This window comes from Corythoichthys intestinalis, chromosome 16, assembly GCF_030265065.1.
Source record: "Corythoichthys intestinalis isolate RoL2023-P3 chromosome 16, ASM3026506v1, whole genome shotgun sequence".
NCBI lineage: Eukaryota > Metazoa > Chordata > Actinopteri > Syngnathiformes > Syngnathidae > Corythoichthys > Corythoichthys intestinalis.
Genome location: NC_080410.1, coordinates 21,031,589 through 21,051,458, shown reverse-complemented (window position 1 = coordinate 21,051,458; position 19,870 = coordinate 21,031,589). Strand labels below are relative to the sequence as shown.

The 19,870-nt window shown below is 39.9% G+C and overlaps 1 protein-coding gene across 3 annotated transcripts in view; it reads right to left on the bottom strand.

The window, feature by feature from the left end:
* The window catches only part of cacna1ia (calcium voltage-gated channel subunit alpha1 Ia), a 284,448-nt gene that overhangs the window by 68,927 nt on the left and 195,651 nt on the right, over positions 1–19,870 (bottom strand). For 2 of the 3 annotated variants that reach the window (XM_057860633.1, XM_057860634.1), the window contains exons 9-11: positions 11,144–11,468; positions 8,238–8,626; positions 67–218 (exon numbers count right to left, since the gene is read on the bottom strand). In XM_057860633.1, the coding sequence (XP_057716616.1) occupies positions 67–218; positions 8,238–8,626; positions 11,144–11,468 (866 nt within the window). Of the gene's footprint in view, positions 1–66; positions 219–8,237; positions 8,627–11,143; positions 11,469–17,612; positions 17,705–19,870 lie in introns of those variants that run through there. The other variant, XM_057860636.1, reaches the window with a different exon arrangement.

Sequence of the window (19,870 nt, the reverse complement as noted above, 5' to 3'; positions counted from 1 at the left end):
CTTAAATGTACTTCATAAACAGCTGAAGAAAAATGTATACTATTAAGAAGGTAGAGGTCGTCAGACCTGATAATGACGATAATGCCATCAAAGATGTTATAAGGGTTCCTCAAGTAGTCAAAGAAGCCAAAGGCTGTCAGCTTGAGGATCATCTCCAGAGTGAACATGCTGGTGAAGACAATGTTGCAAATCTCCAGCACGTTGGTCAGCTCCTCTGGCTGTTAAAGAAAATGGAACAAAACACTAAACAGACAATGCACAGCAGATGACAAACCTCGGTCTCGGAGTTTTGGTGTTGTTTTTACACAAGTGTTTAAAATGAAACCGAAAAACAGAAGAAAAAGTGAATACGGTCAGTAGTTATTATCATGGAACATAATTGGTACCCACTATGTTAAACTTCAATACAACAGAGCTACTGTAAACCCCAAAATAATTGATCATTTTTAAAACACTGTCAAGCGAGAAATTAATTATTATTATTTGTAATTGTTGTGATTACAGGTTGACATTTACAAATCTATTAAATAAATTCTTTCTTGTAAATGGAAAAGTGACAGTTTAGTGGTTTGTCTGATGGAAGAGCACACCAGGAGAAGAAACAGTTGTATAGGGGATTGATATAAGGAGGTAACAGAGGCACTACAACAATGCTCATTACCTATTCTGTTTTGTAATGTGTACACACACTTACTTGCTTCATGCAAGCGTGAATTGGTGTTGAGCGTGACACGCATCACAAACTAGCTCTGATATCTCAGATTCATAGTGTACAAGTCGGCAGACAAAACAGCCGACAAGCTGTGACAAAGTTGGCAGACCGAGTCAGAGGAAAAGTACACTCACACACCTCCATCCACCACTTTAATCCGCTTTTTCTCCCAATCTATCTTCATCCCCTCTAGCTACCTAACTCCCCTTTTCCTTCTGTTTTTTTCCAGAGTCTCATTATCAAGGAGACCCATCTCTTCTAAATCAATATCCTCCTGTCGATCACAGGAGGGAAGAAGCGGGTAGAAAGGGTCAAGACGAGAGCCGAGCAAAGAAAAACTGGTGAAAGCAAATCAGTCTAAATTCAATGAGCTCAGATGGGGCAATAATGTTGTTTGGATAAAAAGTCTACAGAGACTACTGATCACCACGGACGCTGATCCATTTATCTGAAAACTGTTTGATAACACATCTGGAATGTTCCAAGCCCTGTAAACATGCACTCCATCCAAAGAGAAGACATTGCCAAAGTGGTGTTCCTCCCACAGCTTTGTAACTGCAATGTTTTGGCTAATGGCATGTTGGCTTTTGCATCCAGAGGGAAAAGCCAGAAAGATTGTCTATCATAGTTACTGAAGCTTGTGTTTGCCATTATACCCAGTGATAACCAGTTTAACTTTAAAAATATTTTTTTCCCGCAGTTGTCCTATTTTCAGTTTCAACATATATTTATATTCAGGAATAAAACCTGGAATGAAACCACAAGGCATATTCTTTGAAGAATGTGCTTTAGAACAAATAAGGATCACTGATTGAAAATGACAATTATAATATAAGATAACACATACAGTGGGGCAAATAAGTATTTTGTCAACCACTAATTGTGCAAGTTCTCCCACTTGAAAATATTAGAGAGGCCTGTAATTGTCAACATGGGTAAACCTCAACTATGAGAGACATAATGTGGAGAAACCCCCCCCAGAAAACCACATTGTTTGTTTTTTTAAAGAATTTATTTGCAAATCATGGTGGAAAATAAGTATTTGGTGAATACCAAAAGTTCATCATAATACTTTGTTACAGTGCCTTGCAAAAGTATTCGGCCCCCTTGAATCTTGCAACCTTTCGCCACATTTCAGGCTTCAAACATAAAGATATGAAATTCAATTTTTTTGTCAAGAATCAACAACAAGTGGGACACAATCGTGAAGTGGAACAACATTTATTGGATAATTTAAACTTTTTTAACAAATAAAAAACTGAAAAGTGGGGCGTGCAATATTATTCGGCCCCTTTACTTTCAGTGCAGCAAACTCACTCCAGAAGTTCAGTGAGGATCTCTGAATGATCCAATGTTGTCCTAAATGACCGATGATGATAAATAGAATCCACATGTGTGTAATCAAGTCTCCGTATAAATGCACCTGCTCTGTGATAGTCTCAGGGTTCTGTTTAAAGTGCAGAGAGCATTATGAAAACCAAGGAACACACCAGGCAGGTCCCAGATACTGTTGTGGAGAAGTTTAAAGCCGGATTTGGATACAAAAAGATTTCCCAAGCTTTAAACATCTCAAGGAGCACTGTGCAAGCCATCATATTGAAATGGAAGGAGCATCAGACCACTGCAAATCTACCAGGACCCGGCTGTCCTTCCAAACTTTCTTCTCAAACAAGGAGAAAACTGATCAGAGATGCAGCCAAGAGGCCCATGATCACTCTGGATGAGCTGCAGAGATCTACAGCTGAGGTGGGAGAGTCTGTCCATAGGACAACAATCAGTCGTACACTGCACAAATCTGGCCTTTATGGAAGAGTGGCAAGAAGAAAGCCATTTCTCAAAGATATCCATAAAAAGTCTCGTTTAAAGTTTGCCACAAGCCACCTGGGAGACACACCAAACATGTGGAAGAAGGTGCTCTGGTCAGATGAAACCAAAATTGAACTTTTTGGCCACAATGCAAAACGATATGTTTGGCGTAAAAGCAACACAGCTCATCACCCTGAACACACCATCCCCACTATCAAACATTTTGGTGGCAGCATCATGGTTTGGGCCTGCTTTTCTTCAGCAGGGACAGGGAAGATGGTTAAAATTGACGGGAAGATGGATGCAGCCAAATACAGGAACATTCTGGAAGAAAACCTGTTGATATCTGCAAAAGACCTGAGACTGGGACGGAGATTTATCTTCCAACAGGACAATGATCCAAAACATAAAGCCAAATCTACAATGGAATGGTTAAAAAATAAACGTATCCAGGTGTTAGAATGGCCAAGTCAAAGTCCAGACCTGAATCCAATCAAGAATCTGTGGAAAGAGCTGAAGACTGCTGTTCACAAACACTCTCCATCCAACCTCAGTGAGCTCGAGCTGTTTTGCAAGGAAGAATGGGCAAGAATGTCAGTCTCTCGATGTGCAAAACTGATAGAAACATACCCCAATCGATTTGCAGCTGTAATTGGAGCAAAAGGTGGCGCTACAAAGTATTAACGCAAGGGGGCCGAATAATATTACACGCCCCACTTTTCAGTTTTTCATTTGTTAAAAAAGTTTAAATTATCCAATAAATTTTGTTCCACTTCACGATTGTGTCCCACTTGTTGTTGATTCTTGACAAAAATTTTTAATTTTATATATTTATGTTTGAAGCCTGAAATGTGGCGAAAGGTTGCAAGGTTCAAGGGGGTCGAATACTTTTGCAAGGCACTGTATGTACCCTTTGTTGGCAATAACGGAGGCCAAACGTTTTCTGTAACTCTTCACAAGCTTTTCACATACAGTTGCTGGTATTTTGGCCCATTCCGCCATGCAGATCTCCTCTAGAGCAGTGATGTTTTGGGGCTGTCGTTGGGCAACACGGACTTTCAACTCCCTCCACAGATTTTCTATGTGGTCGAGATCTGGAGGCTGGCTAGGCCACTCCAAGACCTTGAAATGCATCTTACGAAGCCACTCCTTTGTTGCCCTGGCTGTGCGTTTGGGATCATTGTCATGCTGAAAGACCCAGCCACGTCTCATCTTCAATGCCCTTGCTGATGAAAGGAGATTTTCACTCAAAATCTCTCGATACATGGCCCCATTCATTCTTTCCTTTACACAGATCAGTCGTCCTGGTCCCTTTGCAGAAAAACAGCCCCAAACCATGATGTTTCCACCCCCATGCTTCACAGTGCATATGGTGTTCTTCGGATGCAATTCAGTGTTCTTTCTGCTCCAAACACGAGAACCTGTGTTTCTACCAAAAAGTTCTATTTTGGTTTCATCTGACCATAACACATTCTCCCAGTCCTCTACTGGATCATCCAAATGCTCTCTAGCGAACCGCAGACGGCCTGGACGTATACTGGCTTCAGCAGGGGGACAGTATAGGCAGTGTAGGATTTGAGTCCCTGGTGGCGCATTGTGTTACTAATATTAGCCTTTCTTACTGTGGTCCCAGCTCTCTGTAGGTCATTCACGAGGTCCTCCCGTGTGGTTCTGGGATTTTCGCTTACCGTTCTTGTTATCATTTTGACGCCACTGGGTGAGATCTTGTATGGAGCCTCAGATCGAGGGAGATTATCAGTGGTCTTGTATGTCTTTCATTTTCTAATAATTGCTCCCACAGTTGATTTCTTTACACCAAGCGTTTTACCTATTGCAGATTCAGTCTTCCCAGCCTGGTGCAGATCTACAATTTTGTCTCTGGTGTCCTTCGACAGCTCTTTGGTTTTGGCCATAATGGAGTTTGGAGTGTGACTGACTGAGCTTGTGGACAGGTGTCTTTTATACTGATAATGAGTTAAAACAGGTGCCATTAATACACGTAACGAGTGGAGTCTCGTTAGACCTCGTTAGAAGAAGTTAGACCTCTTTGACAGCCAGAAATCCTGCTCGTTTGTCGTTGACCAAATATTTATTTTCCACTCTAATTTGGAAATAAATTCTTTAAAAATCAAACAATGTGATTTTCTGCTTTTTTTCCACATTCTGTCTTTCATGGTTGAGGTTTACCCATGTTGACAATTACAGGCCTCTCTAATCTTTTCAAGTAGGAGAACTTGCACAATTGGTGGTTGACTAAATACTTATTTGCCCCACTGTATTTATATTCAGGAATAAAACCTGGATTGAAACAACAAGGCATATTCTATGAAGAATGTGCTTTAGAACAAATAAGGATCACTGATTGAAAATGACAATTACAATATAAGATAACCCATAAGCCTTTTTCACACGCATATGCAGGGAAATTCCCGTGTAAGGTGACGCGGGATTTTACTTGCGTAATTGCTTTCACGCATGTAGAAATGTCCCGAGAATGACGCGGGTTGGACAGTTTCACAGACTCCTCTGTGCAGGGAGGGCTGCTGGCACGATTTTATAACCTGGACATTACGTCATCTTTGGTCAGCATCGGCTGTCACAATGTTGTTCAAATCGTGTTTTGTTCCAGAGGGAAATTTCCCGACGTTGTAACTGCAGCTAATTCAAGCTCATTAAGATTTAAGCCCAGGCGATCCAAGAAAAGGGTGTCGAGACATTAACTTGCTGGGCGCCATTCGACACCTCTGCTGCCCTTGTTTTGAAATCCCCTACATTGTGCTGGTATTTGATATCGGCTCTCTGCCTACCGCCTAGGTTAGTATTATTGATCCCCGTTGAACTACTGTCACGGACCCATTGTGTTATTCTCCCTTTTCCGCGATCGCATGTATTTTTATTTGTATTTAATCAATCCTTGAACGGATCCCTCTGTTGTTTTTTGCTTTGAAGTACAACCTTGTTTCCGCAGTAGCAGACTCTAACATCGGCAACAAAATAAACCACACATTTCCAAAGATGGACAATGGACTCTCTTCCTCGGCTCTACGATCCCGTAACAATTTAATTTCGTTTTTAGTTTAATTTAGCTATTTCCAGCCTGCTATGTTGATAATCGCGATGTTTGTTTACCGCTTTTGGTCTTACTGCGAGGAAAGAGGAAGAGACGATGGTATTTACGTCATCAGCCACCGTGCTGTGACCCGGGAATTTAACACCTGCTTTCACGCACACCACTACTCAGATAAGTCCCGGACATTATCCTAAGATGCGACCCATGAAATGTCCATGTAATCTTGGGACTTAAAATTGGGTTCATAAACAACTTTTGCACGTTTAAATCCTGTGATTTTTTCTGGTGTTTCGGCGTGTGTGAAAGGGGCTATAGAATATGCGAAACATGTGGATTTTTATTCCCACAATGAAACAATGCCTATGTTTCTGTGTCATACTTTGTTCTCTTACCACTTCAAGTACAACCACCGAAAATTAAGATTTTTGAAAAACCATCTGGAAATAGCTCACGTATGATTCCTTCTTTACTCTGCCAGTTTTTCCTCCACTTCCACCTTACACATCAATCTTTAAGCCGTGGTCTTCATTATAGCCTTACTCGTCTTCCATTAGAAGTCATCTTTTATTTCCTCTTCAGTGTCCTCAATCAGCGAATGGTGGTGCAATATCAATGATTAAGAAGCACTGAAATGCACAAGGAACTTCAAAGTCAAATATGCCGGTCTATCTTCCAAAGAGATGTCGTTGATGGATTTATGCATCTAATAAGATTCAATATGAGGCTTGTACGGTATAAAAATTAAACCATTGCAAAGATAACATTACTAAAAATTTAGTGACGATGTCCGAGAGGTATTTCTTCCACAGATCATTAATGACTGTGACTAGATTTGCAGGTATAGTTTTGTGCCTGGTGACTAAAATGTGCAATAAAGCTACTTGTGGTAACACTTGCCAATGAACATTTCTAAAGTTGTCTTGTGAGAGCTACTAATCAAAATAATGTGCTTGATAGTAGTACACTCTATGTATCAATGGGGGGGGGGGGGGGGGGGGGGGGCAGAGCTTGTTTTAGATGAGGTTGGACCTTGCTGCTGAAGAGCACTGGCAATGGCATCACTGCTTGTGTAAGAAGAGAACGCAAAGGGGACTATAAGGGGCAGTTTACCTGGCGATTCTGCGACACAAAGACGCAATGACTGTGTTGCGGAGTGGCCTCGCGTGCATATGGTGTTGGCGAAGACGAAAAATTCTGAACCCTGCCTCCAAAGTGGAAGAATTCAATTGCGGGGGATTGAGGGGGGCTTGCTCCAAATGCATATCAAAGGCTCCCGCGGCGCCGATAACGTCAGCACTCGTACACGTCACATTGGGCATGCGCAGCGGTGCTACTAAACATTAAAAACAGCAAATATGGCGGAATGTCGGCTTTAATTTACTGTTTTAATAATATTTTAAAATTAAATATGTTGAATGTTTCCATTTTCGTGCCTTTTTAAACAAAAGAAAAATGCCATTGCTTCGAGTGGGCGGGCATATTTTTGTCCGGGCTGAGGAACTTTGGTGGGGTCAAAGTGCATCATTCGCTGTCGCCTTGTAAATCTGCACTGCCCCCTAGGGCCTGGCATGAATACTACATCGTTTTCATGCGAAATTGCGACATTGTTCGAATGGAGACGGGCCCATGTACTGTAAATGAAAATAGGAAATTTTTCGTATTCTCGGAGAGTCACCATGTAAACGGCCCCTAACAAAAGCATCTGTGAGAGGGTGCATGCAAATGCATGTGCTACCACATATGCCTGCTTTGAAATGAAGACGCACAAACTCGCGGGAAATCGAGACAAAAAATGCTGTGTAACCGACGTCTGTCTCGCACTTCTCATCCACTCCCCTCCCCTCAGCCCTCATTTATTTTTAGAGTCTTTAGAGACAGGAGAAGGCAACTATTCCATACACTGTCAAAGAGTGCGTGGGTGGACGGGAAAGAGAGGTAGAAGCGGTAGCGAGTTAGAGAGATGCCAAGACACTTGGGGTAAAGCAGGAAGGAAGGATGGAGGAAGGAAAACTGCTGGGAAGGCAGGAAGCAAACCAGGGTAAGCAGCATGCGAAGGGTTTCTTGGAGAAAATAATTAGAAAATGTAACAAGGGAGAGCAGAGGCATGAAATACAAAATAAAATATGAGAAGAATCTGTTTACACACCAATTTATAGTATTTTATTTTTTCATAGACTGGTGCAAGCATTGCATCACGTGCCTCCTGTGTTTGCATGTGCTTTCTTGGCCGCTCTCTCCCTCACGTGCCCCACACACCTGCCTTGTCTGCGACTCACAAGCATAGTGGATGTTAAAAGCCACTGTGTCTGTCGCTGGGCTAAATGTTTACCCTTCTGTCAGGAAACTAGTAGCGGCACTTCTCTCCCACGCTATCACACACAAGCACCAAGATACACGCATTCATTGGTGGAGCTTCATTAGCAGTGACAGTGGTTCCCCTGCCGAACTGGGGTGATTTGTAGGAGTTAGGAAGACTAATTTAAACTTAAGTTATTTCCAGACTTGCTTTGCCAGATGGCTCCTTTGTGTAATAATATTCCAGTTTAAGACATCAAACTCCAAACGGAAGATGCTCCCAATAGCGTAGTTCCCAATTTTAGTCATAAAAACACTGCAGTATTCATACAGTACTGAAAAAAGATGTCTTACCTGATTGTGATGTTCAATGCCCATACTGATGGTGTTGATGAGAATAGCGATCATAATGCCCCTGCTGAAGTACTTGCTCTCCACGATGCCCCATAATTTCCTCCTTATTTCATCCCATATGTCCTTGCAGTATCCAAAACAGCTTCTTTTTTTCCCTTTATTAACATCACCTCTCTCCTCTAAGTGGTTCTCTTCCTTGTCCGTCTCTTTCACAGCATCACCCTCATCATCATCTCCATTGGCGGCGTCCCCCCCAGTTCTCTGGCCCTCTTCCAGTGCTAATGCACACAAAGGGCAGTCCTTTGGATTCTGGGGCACAGCCAGACTAACAGAGTTTTCTAAAGGCTGAAAGTCATGGTCTTGCTTGCTTTGGTGTGGACAGTGGGATACTGTGGACAAATACAGTTAGTTACAGGGAGAGTAAAATAGCACATAGCTACAGGCTATAGAGCACGTTTGAATTTGTAGCCAATCATATGGTTGTAGAGTCACAGAAAAAGATTCCAGAAGTGGGGAAAAACAAATTACAAATATTTCTTTACAGTATTTACAGTACAGGGCAAAGGTTTGGACACACCTTCTCATTTGTTCGGTTTCTTTATTTTTATGACTATTTACATTGTAAATTCTCACTGAACGTAATAAAACTATGAATCAACACGTGGGGAATTATGTACTTGGCAAAAAAAGGTGAAATAACATGTATAATATTCTAGTATCTTTAAAGTAGCCACCCTTTGCTCTGATTACTTTTTTGCACACTTTTTCCTTTCTTTATATTCATGACTATTTATATTGTAAATTCTCACTGAAGGTAATAAAACTATGAATGGACACGCGTGGAATTATGTACCTATATATCTTTTTTTTTGTTAACTTGCAAGATGCCTTGTGTTGTACAGTTTAGTGTTATTTATTGATTTATTCATATTTACTGTTAATTGTGTGTTTCTAATTTTGAAAGAAGACAAGAATTAATCATTCACAAGAAGAATAATCTGAATGCTTTGTGGGGCTAAAACATTGATACCAATCATATACTATTGTACTATAATCTACCTCCCGTGAATTTTAGTTATGGTAAATCCGTGTACACAAATAGTAATCTGACTGCATCAGAAACAACAAAAGCATGATTGTTCGAAAGATTATCCCGACATATCATCCCGTTGTTTGTGAACAGCGTATTTTCATAGCCTTATCTGCAAATACTTAATACAGTCGTATGAAAAAGTATCTGAACCTTTTGGAATTTGTCACTTTTCGGCTTAAAATCACCATCAAATGTGATCTGATCTTTGTGAAATTCACACAGATGATAAAAACAGCGTCTGCTTTAACTAGAACCACCCAAAAATGTATAGGTTCTCATATTTCTCAAAGAGGATAGCATGCAAACAATGACAGAAGGGGGAAAAATAAGTAAGTGAACCCTCTGCCTAAGGAGACTTTAAGAGCAATTAAAACCATTTTTTTACCGAACAATTTAAGTCAGGTGTGTGCCCAATCACTGATCAGGGGTTTAAAGCTGCCCTGCCCACTATAAAACACACACCTGTGAAGAATTGTCTTGATGAGAAGCATTGTCTGATGTGCATCATGGCTCGGTCAAAAGAGCTGTCTGAAGACCTGCGAGCAAGGATTGTTGATTTGTATAAAACTAGAAAAGGATACAAAACCCTTTCTAAAAGTCTGGATGTTCATCAATCGACAGTCAGAGAAGTTGCCTACAAATGAAGAGAGTTTGGCACTATTACTTCTCTCCCAAGGAGTGGCCACCCACCAAAGGTGACGCCAGGAGTTCGGTGCAGAATACTCAGAGAGGTAAAGACGATTCCTAGAGTGTCTGCTAAAGACTTACAGAAATCACTGGCACAGTCCAATATCTCTGTTCACTCATCAACTATATGTATAACTATGGCCAAGAATGGTGTTCATGGAAGGACTACACCGAGGAAGCCACTGCTGTCTAAAAAAAAAACATTGCTCGTTTAATGTTTGCAAAAAGGCACTTGGACACTGCACAGAAGCTTTGGCAAACTATTTTGTGGACTGATGAAACCAAAGTTAAATTGTTTGGGAAGTAACACACACCATCATGTGTGGAGGAAAAATGGAACAGGTCACCAACATCAACACTTCATCCCAAGAACGGTGGAGGGAGCATCATGATTTGGGGCTGTTTTGCTGCCTCAGGGCCTGGACAACTTGCAATTATTAATGGAAAAATGAATTCAAAGGTTTATCAGGATGTTTTGCCGGAAAACCTGAGGCCTGTCAGACAGTTAAAGCTAAAAAGAGGATGGATGCGGCAAGAAGACAATTATCCAAAACACAGAAATAAATGAACTCCGGAATGGTTTCCGAAGAACAAAATACATGTTCTGGAGAGGCCAAGTCAAAGTCCAGACTTGAACCCCATTGAGATGCTGTGGCATTACACAAAGACAGCGATTCATGCCAGACATGACAGAGGAATGGGCCAAGATGAGTCCTGATCCATGTGCCAGACTGATCGCAGCTACAGGAAGCGTCTGGTTGAAGTTATTGCTGCCAAAGGGGGGTGGGCACAAAATATTAAATGTGATGGTTCACTTACAGTACTTATTTTTCCCTCTTCTGTCATTGTTTGCATACTATCCTCCTTAAAATATGAAAACCTATAAATATTTGGGCGGTTTTATTTAAAGCAGATGCTGGTTTTTCATCTGTGTGATTTTGACAAAGATCAGATCACATTTGATGGTCATTTTATGCAGAATAAGAAATTCCAAAAGGTTCAGATACTTTTTTTATACCACTGCATAAACCCGACATGTTTACATCAGTAAATTGTTTCAAAAATATAAAAAGTAAATAAAAGTCAATATACTGTAAGCTCATTCAGCCAAGGATATCTTACGCACATTTTAAATTTCTCGGATGATGCCTTTCTCCATTTTGATTGACTCCACCGCGCCTATTGCCCCTGCCTCCACCAGCAGGCGGGGGCTTGCCCCTCAGAGTGTAATAGAGTGCTGCAGATCTTCTCTTGGCCTTGCGGAGGACATGGCAGACAAGCTGGAAGATTTCTTCGTAGCAATCACCAGGCTCCGCCATGCTGGCCAGAGTGGACGAGGACAGGCACTGCGCCCTCTGCTCCTGCATCAGCTGGTGCTCCCGCTGCTTAGTTTCAGAAAATTGAGTGGCAATGACCACCAGGCAAAGGTTGATCATGAAGAAGGAACCAATCTGCGTGAGCATGGGAAGAGAGATAGAAAAAAACGTTTTACTTTAAAAACAGTGCAGTAAACCCAATGCAACATTTGGGGATTTTAACAGTTACTCTGGCCAAGTGCTTGGTGCAGAAATAAAGACTGACTTGTTTTCACACACTCACTGATGAAGTACGTCAGTCCGCCTGTAGAAATGTTAACACACATGCTAAAGGTCTTAGAGGGCTCACTTCTGACCAAAGCGAGGCTGATTGGAGGAGACAGACAGAGCCAACACATGCCTAAAGCACAGTGCTAAGTTGGTCGGTCTTTTACACTTCACCTTTATCTCGCTTAGAACCTAAAATACACTTCCTAAACATACGTATTCCCTATATTCTCAGTACAGTAACAGTACCAGTTGATAAGTGAACAGGATACAGTTATACTTAATTATAGTCATAATTTATGATGGATCTTAGGATAAAATAGCAAAGCTTGCAGGTTTTGAAAAAAATGGATATTATCCTTCAGATTTTTGCTATGTCTTATATAGTTTATTAATTAGGAATTACAAAGTACTGAATATGCAATGTCAAAAAAACTACCAACCATGGGCATAGGTTTCCATAGGGGCAGTAGGGACATAACACCACCACATTTTTGGGATGCTCAAACAGTCCCAGCCAACTATTAAGCAACCTCATTTGCATTATATAATGACTTAAGTTACATAGGTAATTTAGATTGTCTTCCTAAATGTTGTAAGAATAGAATTGACCTTACAATTATTATGTGAATTACCATACTTTCATTATATTCAGACTTTTATTGACCCCTTATCACTTGCTGAATGTGCCAGTCCATTGTTTCCCCTCAAGCGGACGTTTGATTGGCTGATGACTTGACCTTTCCTACCTCCACACACACATTCACATCTCAGTCGGACAGAACTAAAACATCCCGCCTTCTCCGCCCCTTTCGAAGACAAGGGATATTAGAAGTGTTTTTTTTCCGCCAGCAACAGCCACTGTAAGTAATGTAAAGAAGAGATATCAATGTTGTGGAGGTGGGGAGGATACCACTAATTTTGCGACTGAAAGTCCAACTCGCATCAGAGTTAGCATAACATTAATCTGTGCGAATTTCGCGAACTCAAGGAGGAGGCTGCTTTGAGAGAATTATCCTCCTGTATGTTTTCTACTGTTAACGTTAATGAAACTGTAAGAAATGAAGTGAACCAAGGTTTACCCCCTTCTCCCCAGTTTTCATTTTTTGTTAAGTTTGGCTGTGCTTGTGGACAAAAACAGTAGTGTTTTACATGAAGAAGGCTCCATTTTTATTTATTTTTGTTATTCCCTGACTAAGAAGTTTTTTTTGTCATACTTAATTTATTTAGACAATATAGAGTGGTATTAAGACAAATGTATATATTTTTTTGCAATTCTGGATAGTTAAGAGATGATTAACAAGTTTTTTATTTCTTATGTATGCTAAAATAATTTGTGTTCAAATATTGCAATTTACATTTGCTACAATCCAGACATTTACTGTATTCCAAAATGTTTTCAAAACATTTCTTTAGCAGTTTTTGAAAACAAAGGTTTATATCAAACGGTGTATCACATGGACCAATAAATATGCACTGCAAAAATCCACCTCTTTAAAACTGAAAAAGAAACAAACCCTAAAAAATTAAATTCCCTTGTTTTCAGTGTAAATCTACTACAAAATAAATAAAATTAATTATCTGCCAGTGCTTTAAGTAGTTATTACTCACTTAGATTTCTTGAAATATAGAATAGACATTTTTCAAAACATTATTTGAAAGCATTTTTTCTTTATTAAGGTATGTATGGGCTTAAGAACAAATACAAATATTAATTTAAAGTAAGTGGAAGAATCTGACGCATTAATCTGTTAACTAGCCTTTAACACTCGAAACAAGATGGAGAAAATTATCTTACTAGATTTAAGAAAAATGATCAGATTAAGATGTTATAAATTTGCTGTGTGAAAGTTAGTAAAAGTCAATACAGATTTATTTTGCATTAATAATTTGGCCTATCAATTAAATATGTTCATATTGGTGAGAAATTTGGCCCTGACCCCCGTTCACCCAATCAGTTTGGTCTTATTAAAAAAAATACATATATATATAAAAAATAAATGTATGTATATATATATATATATATATATATATATACATACATACACACATATATATAGACATACACACACACATATATATATATGTATATATATATATATATATATATATATATATATATATATATATATATAATGGAGAGAACAAGTATATGATACACTGCCAATGGGTTTTCCCATTGGCAGTGTATCAAATACTTGTTCTCCCCACTGTATATATGCAGCATATATATACAGTATATATACAGCATACAGTGGGGAGAACAAGTATTTGATACACTGCCGATTTTACTGGTTTTCCCACTTGCAAGCCATGTAGAGGTCTGTCATTTGCATCATAAGTTCTCTTCAACTGTGAGGGGCGGAATCTAATACAAAAATCCAGAAAATCACATTCTATAATTTTTAAATAATAAATTTGTATTTAACTGCATGAAATAAGTATTTGATACATTACCAACTAGTAAATATTTCGGCTCTTAGTTCTTTTTTAAGAACCCCTCCTGTTCTCCACTCATTACTGGAAGTAACTGCACCTGTTTGAACTTGTTACCTGTATAAAAGACACCTGTTCACATGCTCAAACAAACAAACTCCAACCTCTCCACAATGGCCAAGACCAAAGAGCTGTGTAAGGCCATCAGGGATAAAATAATAGACCTGCACAAGACTGGGATGGGCTACAGGAAAATAAGCAAGCAGCTTGGTGAGAAGGTAACAAATGTTGGAGCGATTATTAGAAAATTGAATAAGTTCAAGTTGACGGTCAATCTGCCTCGTTCTGGGGCTCCATGCAAGATCTCACCTCGTGGGGCATCACTGATCATGAGGAAGGTGAGAGATCAGCCAAGAACTACACGGCAGGACCTGGTCAATGACCTGAAAAGAGCTGGAACCACAGTCTCGAAGAAAACCATCGGAAACACATTACGGCGTCACGGATTAAAATCCTACAGCGCACGCAAGGTCCCGCTGCTGAAGCCAGTGCATGTCCAGACACGTCTGAAGTTTGCCACTGACCATCTGGATGATCCAGAGGAGCAATGGGAGAAGGTCATGTGGTTGGATGAGACCAAAATTGAACTTTTTGGTCTAAACTCGGCTCGTCGTGTTTGGAGGAAAAAGAAGGATGAGTACAACCCCAAGAACACCATCCCAACCGTGAAACATGGAGGAGGAAACATCATTTTTTGGGGCTGCTTCTCTGCCAAGGTTACAGGACGACTGCACCGTATTGAGGGGAGGAGAGATGGGGCTATGTATCGCCAGATCTTGGCTGACAACCTCCGTCCTTGAGTGAGAGACCTGAAGATGGGTCGTGGCTGGGTCTTCCAGCATGACAACGACCCAAAGCACACAGCCAAGGCAACTAGAGAGTGGCTCCGTAAGAAGCATCTTAAGATCCTGCAGTGACCTAGCCAGTCACCAGATCTGAACCCGATAGAAAATCTATGGAGGGAGCTGAAAGTCCGTGTTGCCCGGCAGCAGCCCCGAAACCTGAAGGCTATGGAGAAGATCTGCATGGAGGAGTGGGCCAAAATCCCTGCTGCAGTGTGTGCAAACCTTGTCAAGGACTACAGGAAACGTTTGGTATCTGTAATAGCAAACAAAGGTTTCTGTACCAAATATTAAGTTCGATTTTTGTGATGTATCAAATACTTATTTCATGCAATTAAATGCAAATTTATTATTTAAAAATCATACAACGTGATTTTCTGTTTTTTTGTATTAGATTCCGTCCCTCACAGTTGAAGAGAACTTGTGATACAAATTACAGACCTCTACATGCTCTGCAAGTGGGAAAACCAGCAAAATCGGCAGTGTATCAAATACGTGTTCTCCCCACTGTATATATACAGTATATATATATATATATATATATATATATATATATATATATATATATATATACAGTATATATGGCGGAAAACACAGACAAGTCAGAAAAAGCGGTATCTGATCTTGCACTGCTCTTTAAAATAAACTGCTGTATTTTAAGCACAAACAACTGTTGTGTTTGATAGAACAATATGTCAATATGCTGCCATTGCAGATTCATGGCGCTTTAAGCCCCCAAACTATTTTCAATTTGTCCGTTTTACCCTGAAAACCACCATTTACAAATGTCGCGGAACCGCTTTTGTTTTAGCATAGCCATAAAACTAATTATATTTATCATTCAAAATTTTTGCCGTTTTTAGCTTAGTATCATCAATTGATGTCTCATATTTCGTTTAGAAAAAAAAACTATGTTTAAAAATTAATCACTCACATATTTTAAACTTTTAAACAAATTATGTCACAATGAAAAAAATGGCGTCTGTAAAAAAAAGTCATGGATACCTACCTCATCACTATAGTTTAATTGTATTTTTTTTGTTGTTGCTGTCGCATTTTCTCCGATATGTTATATGATAAATATTCGATCCGAACAAAGAAGAATTGAGAGAAGGAAAAAAAAAAAAAAAAACTTTTAAAGGGGTAAATATATGAAAAATAAAATCTCGACCACTCCTTGAATTCTGCAATTTCTGCATTGCGACCCTTGTTATTTTACCATGTTTCACCCATAAAATCCCCCAAAAATCTAGCTGTGGCCATTCACAGCTGTGTCTTGACACTCAGTGATACATGCTACATGGAGTTTTTGGATCGAAACAAGGTAAGAACGCGATAATATTTTGTTAAAGTCATGGCGTCTGTAATTCTGCTTTCGCGTGCTCTCACTTCCAGATAGGGTTTTGCTGTTTAAAAAACTTTTTTTTTTTAACGCTCTCCTGTTCAAAATTTTTCTTCCCCCAGAAAATTGAGATTTTAAGCTTTCCAATGATGTATCACACATGCGGATTGGACCATTTTGAAAGTTGGCCAAATCGGGGGTCTCAGAGCGGAACTTCAAGTCACCTGAGTGTTATCCGCCATATATATATTTATATGAATTATATACAGTATATAGTTCGTGCATGCAAGGGATAAAATGTAAAGGCCTAAAGACAATTAGTAAAAGGACAATAAAGGAAACACATTGCAAGGGAGCTCTGTGTAGGTGTGTGTGCGTGTATGTATGTGTGTGGCATGGGAGGCGTGACACATCTGTGGCCTTTGGGTCAAACAGTTCTGCAGGTGTGTGGAGCTTTGATTCCCCTCCAGCCATAAGTGTGTGCGCGTGTGTGTGATGTGCATTTGATCACATCATAGACAGCTTTCCGCATAATTAGAGAGGGCAATCCACTATCAGCATTCAGAGGATCACTGTATTACGCATGCAAGAACCCACACACAGACACACATATACACAGACAAATTAAGATGGTGGGCTTTGTTTGCGTCTGATTGTTTTTGCTCTTTCGCGCTGCTGCTGTCACATGCGTTTATGTGTAAACTTCCTCACACTTACACACACTTTCTAATAATTGCCACCTTGTCAGCAGGTCATAATGACTTAAAGGCATTTACTCTTGAAACAGATGCAAAGACTGACAGTTGGCTGCACACATGACTTTGTAGATAAAGGACGAAAGACACAGGAATGATGATGCATTTGATACTCAAAAGATGAATTTTCTTTTTGGGTCTTCGATCTGGGAATTGTTGCACAGAAGCCCGTGAGGCAACAGATTTGTGTCGACGGAACATTTAACTGAAAGGGAGCAGTGTTTATCTTACTTTTAGATGTTGCAAATGCCATTGTGTGTGCCATTGTATTCAACATGTAGCAAATACTGTACAGAAAGCCTCTTCCCCAGGGTTGAACGTAAATAATCTTTGTGAACAGGATTCAATCGATAGTCCTCTTTTTTTAGTATAGGTTATTTACTAACCGAATAATATTTGGTTTGGCGCATTGTGTTACTGATAGTAGCCTTTGTTACTGTGGTCCCAGCTCTCTGTAGGTTATATATAGAGATCTTGCATGGAGCCCCAGATCGAGGGAGATTATCAGTGGTCTTGTATGTCATCCATTTTCTAATAATTGCTCCCACAGTTGATTTCTTTACACCAAGCATTTTACCTATTGCAGATTCAGTCTTCCTAGCCTGGTGCAGGTCTACAATTTTGTCTCTGGCGTCCTTCGACAGCTCTTTGGTCTTGGCCATAGTGGAGTTTGGAGTGTGACTGACTGAGCTTGTACACAGGTGTGTTTTATACCGATGATGAGTTAAAACGGGTGTCATTAATACAGGTAACGAGTGGAGCCTCGTTAGACCTTTTTGACAGCCAGAAATCTTGCTTGTTTGTAGGTGACCAAATACTTATTTTCCACTCTAATTTTGAAATAAATTCTTTAAAAATCAAACAATGTGATTTTCTGTTTCCCCCCCCCCCCCACATTCTGTCTCTCATGTTTGAGGTTTACCCATGTTGACAATTACAGGCCTCTCTAATCTTTTCAAGTCTGAGAACTTGCACAATTGGTAGTTGACTAAATACTTATTTGCCCCTCTCTACATCCATTGTGATAATAGAAAGCAGCGAACAGGAAGGGGGTTATGGGGGAACAAAAGAAAAGAGGGAGAGAGACAGAAAAGCACAAACAACAATACAGTGGTACCTCTACATACGAATTTAATTCGTTCCAGGACCTTGTTTGTAAGTCGAAATGGTCGTATGTCGAGCAGGATTTTCCCATAGGAATACATTATAATTCCATTAATTCGTTCCAAAGCCTAAAAACATACACTAAATTCTTAATAAATACTGCTGGCACTGTTACAAATGGCAATTAAACATAGAAAAACAAATAAGTTATAAATAAATAATTCAGAATAATATAATAATAAGAAGAATAATTAATAATTATTCCTGTAAATAATGTAACGAATCGGATTCTAATATGGCGGACACTTTTTACTGTCCCTGAACGCACCGCGAAGGTGACGTCTCAGTGAGATAGGTCGGTGCGGTAGAGATAATACTTTCGTTTTCTTGAGAGCGGTCAACTGCTTAAGACAATGGGCGTTTTGTGTTGGATAAGTTCTTAAATAAATGATAAAAACGTGACGAAGCTGGCGATTTCCTTGGCAATGTTACCACAATAATAATTGTCACCTTAACTTATAAATAGTGGCGAACGGTGGTCGGAAGAGGACCATGGAGCTGTATTGTTGAGCCAGTTCAGGGACGCGCACCCCAAGCTCATATTTTTCTATAACTTGCATCTTCATTTCAAAGGTAAGCATCACTTTTTTCCTTGTTTCTCCAACTGTATCAACTTTTTTTGAAAACTGTGTTGATTTCTCACACAAGAAAATCCACCGTGCGTTCGTTTGCAGTGCTGTCATGTCGTCGTATTTCGAGCAACTCGTCGGATGTAGAAACAAATGGCGGCTCAAATTTTACGTCGGATGTCGAAAAGATCGTGTGTCGAAGTGATCGTATGTAGAGGTACCACTGTACATTAAACGCCTACTCTAACTATGAATATGTTGGCGCCATCATTAGATAGTTGTATTTCCAGTTGCCACCATCTGGGGGGCCTGATAACCAAGGAAAGGTGGGGGGCTTGAGAGATAAGTGGAAAGATTGGGAGGGGTGAAGTGTACCTAAATCAGCCATGTGGTCTCGAACCCAGTATTTGTGTGAATCCCTTGCGAGTATGTTGGCATCCTATTATATGCTGTCTCTTCACTAATCCTGACACTGAGGTTTCCTACTTGGGTGTGTCTAATTTCACCTAGTCATGCGCGAGTCCCATCTAACATGTGATAGTCACGCAGACGAATGGAGATACCGCGTGGGTGCCACCCCAGGGCCATGGCCCTTCTCTAGCCAATCCGGGGGGAGGCGAGCCAGATGACAAATAAACTTTAACAAGATATGTGCTTTCAATATGTTTCAAGGATCTGGATTTAAAAAAGTTACCGAAAAGATTAGAACCAAGACCTGTCTTACTATGAAGGATAGTACATGCCACACCACCTTATACAGTAGATAGATCATGGAGAGTTTTTTTTTTTTTTTTTTTTGTGTGCAACAAAATAACAAAATATAACATAATATATCAAAACACATATATAAGAAAAGACTTTGCCATATTTGACCCTATGAGACCACTGGCAAAAGTATGGACTGACAGATTTGAATGATCTGAATGGACATGCATTAGAATACAGCTGCATAGTCATGGTGACAATGAACATGGAAATATAAACCTCTATTATGTCATGTTTGTTTGTTACATTGCACATCGTTCTGTCTGTTCACATACGTACTTGCATAGTGTAAATGTCACTAAGAGGGAAAATTCGATTAGATTAGATTTGATCGGTG